General features: G+C 31.9%; 1 protein-coding gene across 1 annotated transcript; it reads left to right on the top strand.

The window, feature by feature from the left end:
- The first annotated feature begins 1,846 nt into the window (after positions 1-1,846).
- On the top strand, positions 1,847-6,637 carry LOC141632076 (protein FAR1-RELATED SEQUENCE 5-like). The gene is made up of 4 exons (XM_074444659.1): positions 1,847-1,853; positions 4,544-4,758; positions 5,126-6,283; positions 6,485-6,637. Exons 1-4 carry the CDS (start codon positions 1,847-1,849, stop codon positions 6,635-6,637), a joined length of 1,533 nt encoding a protein of 510 aa, XP_074300760.1.
- The last annotated feature ends 1,022 nt before the right edge of the window (positions 6,638-7,659 follow it).

The raw sequence follows: 7,659 nt of genomic DNA, 5'->3' as shown, positions 1-7,659 counted from the left end.
TAACCGTGATATTGTTTTGTATACAGAGTGATATTGCTTTCAAGCAAATGTGATAACACGATATTGCATAACAATATCACACATGGGGTATTGTCTACAATTAAGCGTGATGTGATGATATTATTTTAGAAGAATGGTGATATTGTTTACAATAACGTGTGATATTGTAAAATACAAAACGCAAATCTTGGTAACATTATATTATTGATTCTGAAGTTTTATGATATTGTTAGCCAAAAATTGAGAAAAAAAATAAAATTGTTGCCATTTGGAATTACATCTAAGCATGAAAGAATTTGTATATGTGAGTATAATGAGTAAATAAAGATGATTTTGCTAAGTTGATGATGTAATATAGACTTTCTCAGCGTGCACACAAGCTCTTAATCAACATCCGCAAGTGAAGAAATCTGCAAAAATAGAAAAAAAAATAAAAACCATAATGTTAGTCGTAAGTTGAACACATTAATAACAAAACTGTGATATTGTTTCTAAGGAATTGTGGCATTTTATTTTAATGGTTCTAATATTGTTTTAGAGTATCGCAAAATTGGAGAGTCATTTAAAGAACTTGTGAAATAGTGATATTATTTTGTATAAGGTGTGATATTGTTTCTAATAACGTGTGATATTGTTTCTCAATATCACAAAAGTAAAACACAAGTAACAAATCCTGATATTGATAAGCAAAAAAAAAAAAAAAAAAAAAGAATACAAAAATGAGACAACTTAAGATTGCCACCCAACTCCGGCGTGCTACTACTTTCAAATATCATACAAAGGGGAAAACTGTACTAGGATTAGTCAAATCATGTATGAAGTGGAAGTGAGAACTACACCACAAAGTTACTCAGATGACATCTTAACCTAAGTAAATTTTTGATTACGTGAACATGGGACATTGCCACATTCTTTCCTGTAACTCCTAAATGACACTAATAATTAGAAAGTAATGTTGATAATCAAATATATTTTTGCAACATTTTACTGGTTGATGCCTGGCAATATGAGTTTTTCTTAAGAAACATAATACAGTTTGCTTTTGTGTTTGTAATAACCTGGTGATAGAGATGCTCTACTCTTTTTGTCAAATACCATCTTCTACAGAATCTCACGAGGACCAAACTGCATACAGCAAGTTGTAAATCTCAATATGTCAGAATCACTATAGTGTGTAACATTTTTCCTGATGTAATGATTGAGAGTCTTGACTATAAAGTTGAATACCACTGCACAAAAATAAGTAAGAGCTAGAAAATTACCAGCTATCCATGTTCGAGCTAGGCAGGGCATTGATTTGTAACTTTAAACTAATGCATCGGGACATTTAAACTCTTCGATCCTGCAAAGAAAGCACATTCCGAAAAGTAATGACAGGCACCAAGTCTATAGTAACACATGAAACAAAGATACGCAGAGGATTTCTTCATATTAATAGTTTTACATACAACAGATTAACAAAAGACAACATAATTTAGATATACATGTTGGCTATGATACAGGTAAATCACTCACTTTTCTTGATTTTTATTCAATACAAGAAAAACATGTCCCTCACAGCCTTCTTTTGTTCTTTATTTAGGTTGTTAATTAACTTAATCAATTTTTGTGGCTTACACTTAGTCTGAAGTGATTGTGCCTTTTTTTGCTTGACGTCAGGCTATTCTACTACTGTATTTTGTATCACCATTCATCGTTTTTGCTCTTCTTTTTATTAGCAGCCTTTAACTTCTTGGTTTGTGGTCGTTCAACCACGTCGTTTGTCGCTAAAGGCCTCTTTACGCCGCTGAATATCTTAGGATTATTCGAAACTGTCAAGTCCATTTTCCTGATACTGTGAAACAATATGACAGGTTATTAGAAATAATGTATGAAGATTGAGTACCACTAATCTTCACATAAAATATCACATCGTACAAATAAAAGTATCACAATGTTTTCGTAAACAATCAGCCTATCGACAATTACTCATTCTACTCATTCAAAACTGTCATTTTCATTATTCACTATCGAACAATTAAATTTCACTATCGAACAATTACTCATTCTACTCATTCGAACAATTTTGAACCCTAAATTTCACTATCAAACAATTAAAACCCTAATTTATGAGATTGAAACGATACGAAACCCTAATTTTCAAAATCGAACAATTTTGAACCCTAAATTTCACTATCGAACAATTAAAAACCTAATTTACGAGATTAAACAATATGAAACCCTAATTTTTAAAATCGAACAATGTCGACCATTAAATTTCACAATCGAACAATTATAAACCTAATTTACGAGATTAAAACAATACGAAACTCTAATTTTCAATTATATGAAAATAAATGAAAATTAATAAAGTGTAGCAATAATATTCATATCTAAATTAGCATATGCAAGTGATGATTGTAATTGATGACTGTAGTTGCATAATTACTCAATTTAAACAAGTATTTCACTAAAATATTCCTAAATTCAAAAATTTGAGAGCATTAAGGAAAAATGGTACCTGAATTATGCTCAAAACGCAATTGTATTTCCCTTGTTTTTGATTCAGTTTTAGAGAGAGAAAGTTTGGAGTAAATAAAAATGCCGTGCGTTATGATTTTTTGAAGAAGGTCTGAGTATTTTTTTACTTTATTCGCGAATGATACTCTTTAGAATAACGTGTGATATTTCATTCGTTACCCAATCCTCAAATATTTAGTAGTTCTCACCAGATCCCGACTATAATATATATATATATATATATATATAGAGAGAGAGAGAGAGAGAGAGAGAGAGATAGAGAGAGAGAGAGAGAGTGTGTGTGTGTGTGTGAGTGAGAGAGAGAGAGAGAGAGAGAGAGAGAGGTAAGATCCGGTGAGTTTGACACTTTTCGTGAGTTTCCCTCGCATATATAAGCAAATGAGTTGACAAAACCTAATTATCAAAATTTGAGACGTCATTAAATTCATAGCTCTGTCTCTCTCTTTCTCCCCCTGTCTCTCTCTACAGATCAAACACTATGTTCATCAAAACAAATTTGTTCATCAAACACTATACACGCGGAATTTGTTCATCAGTTCTTCAACAAATTTGATCAACAAAATTCACCAGTTCTTCAAAATTTGATCAACAATTCATTCACTATTTTTATTTTTTCAATTAAAACTATCAATTTGTTCATCAATTTTTCTCCGAAAACCATAATTCTTCAAATTCGACTGAAGGTATTGATATTTCTTCCAATTCTGATTTAATAATTAAATAACTTCAGTAATTGAATCAAATAACAAATTCTGACTTGATTTAAGTGTTTTTTCCATAATTTTCCGCTTCAACGATGCTTAATTCAGACGATCGAACTCTTACTCTACTTGATAATATTGCTGATAATCAAACAACGATGAATTCAAGTATAAATTTGTGACATAATGCTGATATAATAACTGTTGTTATTTGGTTGATAATTTTTTTGTTAAAATTACTGATTGCATGTAGATTATTTTCATATTGTTACTCCTTTTGTCGTTATAATAACAACTACATAATATCACAATAATTGCATGTAGGTTTTCATTCATGATATCATTCAATATCTAGTATTTGAATAACTGGATTACAATAATACAATAACTGACTTACAGTATTAAAATAACTTTGATATTACATTAAAATAACTGGGATGCACTGTGCTGGTCAGGCTACCAATCTCAGTAAAAAAACCTCCCCTCTCTGATAGAATAATTGGATTTGTATAATATAATAACCGCATTATAACGTTAAAATAACTGTTGTAGCAGAAATTGTTTTTTTCATAATAAATACTATTTTATAGGATCTAACATAAATATCCTTACAATAACTACTCTTTAATAATAAAATAACTTTAATATTACATTAAAATAACTGCGTGTGCATTGTAGTGGACTAGACTACCAATCTCACTATAACCCTCCCCTCTCTGATAGAATAATTGGATTTGTATAATACAATAACCACATTAAAACGTTAAAATAACTGTTGTAGCAGAAATTGTTTTTTTCATAATAAATACTATTTTATAGGTCCAACAAAAATATCCTTACAATAACTACTCTTTAATAATGGAATAACTTTAATATTACATTAAAATAATTGTGTGTGTATTGTGGTGGACTAGGCTACCAATCTCACTAAAACCCTCCCCTCTCTGATAGAATAATTGGATTTGTATAATACAATAACTGCATTAAAACATTAAAATAACTGCTGTAGCAAAAAAAAAATTCATAATAAATACTATTTTATAAGATCTAACAAAAATATCCTTACAATAACTACTATATAATAAGGAAATAACTTTACTATTACATTAAAATAACTGTGTGTGCATTATGGTGGACTAGGCTACCAATCTCACTAAAAAGCTCCCCCCTCTGATAGAATAATTGGATTTGGATAATATAATAATTGCATTATAACATTAAAATAACTGCTGCTGCAGAGATTGTATTGTTTTGTTTTGTGTTGAATCTAAGATATTGAAATTAATAATACCATAACAGTTCTCCTGTTTTAATGTTTCCAGGCATTGAAATTAATACTACCAATGCAACAACTTTCTCTACACCTACCGTTGCGTCTGAAACAGGAGAAAATACGATCCATAATCTGGGATTGAGATATACTCCAGGTGGCAGTGAGGAGTGGAGTAGGATGGTAGAAAATCGTTTCATGCCTGCTCTGGGGTTAATGTTTGTAAAGCTGGAGGAGGCAATAGAGTTTTACAATTTATATGCTGTGGTTTGTGGTTTCATACCAAGAAAGTACACACAAACAAGATTCCGTGATGGTCTGATAGACAAAAAAATCAATGGTCTGCAACAAACATGGATTCAAAGAGGATCGCAAAAAACTCAAACCTGCTATTGAATTTGAAAACACATAAGAGAAAAAGAAGAGGAAAAGATCTGTCGAGCCAAAGAAAACAAAAATAACAAGATTTGGTTGCAAGGCAAAAATACGGTTTTGTGTTGTATTCAATGACCTTAAGGAGCTAATAGGGTATGCCATTGATACGTTTTATGAAGGTCATAATCACAGACTCTGCTCACTCAAAGAAAGGGAATTCCAGAAAAATTTAAGAACACTTAACCTTTACATTAAGCAGACAATGGTTAACAATTGTAAACTCAACATCGGGGCTACCAAGACATTTAGAATTCTGGCAGAACAATCAAATGGGTATGCACACATCGGTGCATCTCTCACAGAATTCAAGAACTTCAAAAGAAATATTAAATGTTACATAGGTGACAAGGATGCTGACATGATTCTCGATTATTTAAAGGCGCATTCTGAATCACAAGATGGCTTTTACTATGCTTATCAAGTTGATGAGGATAACTGTTTGGCTAGAATCTTTTGGGCAGATGCACAAGCAAGAATGAATTCTTCCTTGTATGGGGACACCATCACCTTTGATCCTACTTACGGTACTAACAAGTACCACATGGCCTTCACCCCATTCACTGGTGTTGACAACCACAAAAAATCGGTGACTTTTGCTGCTGCACTTATCGATCATGAGAACGATGGGTCATCCATTTTGGTGTTTAAGAAGTTCCTTGATTGTATGGGCAACAAGGAACCTCAGTGCATTCTTACTAATCAAGATCCGGCAATTAAACTCGGGGTGTGTTCTTTATTCAAGAAAGCAAGACATCGCTACTGCATGTGGCATATAATGAAAAAACTTACCGATAAAGTTGAGTCACATATTTGTAAGGAGACTGACTTTGTTGAGCGAATATGTGCAGTTGTTTGGGATACTGACTTGGAACCCATTGAGTTTGAAGAAAAATGGTCTCAAGTGATTAATGCTTTTGAGTTGAATGATAATACTTGGTTGACATACATGTATGGCAAAAGGCACAAATGGATACCTGCTTACTTTAGGGATTTGCCTTTAGGCTGCCTTTTGAAAACTACACAAAGATCAGAGAGTCAAAATAGTTATTTCAAAAGATTTGAGAGCATAGATGACACACTTGTAGAATTTTGGTTGCGTTTTCAGAGTGCAATGGAACAACAACGCTATAATCAGAGATTTCTTGATGCTGCAAGTGATAGCACGTTGCTACAAGTTTCTTCTAAGACAATGATTGAAAAACATGCCTCTAAAATCTACACACATATTGTTTTCTATGAGTTCCAAGAGCAAATGCAAATGGCTCCCTGTTCGTGTGCCGTTAGGGGATTTTCTGAGCAAGGAAACATGCACATTATAAGTGTTGAAGATGCCTACAGGAAGCATAGAATATTTCAGGTTATTCCATTTTATAAACATAATTGTCTTTTTACTTTAACATACAATAATTGTGATAAAAGAATACAATAACCGTGTTTTAACATTAAAAAAACTGTTGGACTTCTACCTTGGTGTTCATTGCTATTCTGCATAAAATAATTCATGTTGAACTATATAATAACTATGTTTGCCTTTTGAAATAACTACACTGTAATGCAGGTTGCTCACAATAACGAATCAAAGGAAACAACATGTACGTGCAAGATGTTTGAGAGGAAAGGAATCCTTTGTAAACACATTATATGGATTATATCAACTGCAAATCATACCGGAGCAGTACATCGAAACCAGATGGAGGAAGAAATCATATAGAAAGCCTTTGTATGGACTGGATGGAAAGTTATTGCAAGACTACGATCCCACTGATTTGAGAAAGTTCGAATTATCAAGGGTATGGTCTGAGTTTTATGCAACAATAAGTGTTCTTAACTCGATGCCTGAAACTCAGATCAAGGAGCTAAGTTTGATGCTTTTACAATTCCGAGAGAAAATAAATCCAACAAAAGAGAGCTTGATAAAGGAACAAGAACTTGAAATGCTCTTAGGTTGTTCAGCAAAATCAAATATTACTGTTCTTCCGCCAAAGATTGCAAAAAACAAAGGAAGTGGCAAGAGAATGAAATCAAACAAGGATAAGTCAATTGAGAAGGCGAGCAAACCGAAGAGGCTATGTAATAACTGCAAACAAATGGGAAACCATGACAAGAGAAACTGTCCAAATCCGTTTGTTGAGCATGCTTCGGAGGAAGAAGATGAAGATGAAATGGAGGATGAAGATGAAGAAGAAGAATGAAAAATGGATTACGCTTTAAAATAATCAAGATTACGCTTTAAAATAATCAAGATTATGCTTTACAATAACCGCATAATTGCAATAATTGTGTTAGACTTTTACAATAATCTAGGGTATACTTTACAATAATTGTGTTAGACTTTTATAATAATCAAAGTTATGCTTTACATTAATTGATGTTGAATTTTTTTGCAATTGTTCTGATTTTATTCATTTAATAATACCTTGCGCTATTACAATATTCATGTGAAAACTTTACAATAATCACAATTATGTTTTACAATAGTTGATGTTGAATTTATTTGCAATTATTCTGATTTTGTTCCTTTAATACCTTGCGCTATTACAATAATCATGTGAAAGCTGTACAATAATCAGGGTTCTGCTTTACAATAACCACAATTTACAAAAACTATAATTTTCAATAATTGACGTACCAAAATTCCATAAAAATATAGTACCAAAATTACATAAAATATAGTATGTTTGTTTACATGATTCTTGTAAGCAAACATACTATATTTTATGTAAAAGCTTTAAA

The sequence above is a fragment of the Silene latifolia genome, chromosome Y (genome assembly GCF_048544455.1).
Source record: "Silene latifolia isolate original U9 population chromosome Y, ASM4854445v1, whole genome shotgun sequence".
Classification (NCBI taxonomy): Eukaryota; Viridiplantae; Streptophyta; class Magnoliopsida; order Caryophyllales; family Caryophyllaceae; genus Silene; species Silene latifolia.
Note: the sequence above shows the minus strand (reverse complement) of the source record. Positions and strands in the feature narration are given on the sequence as shown.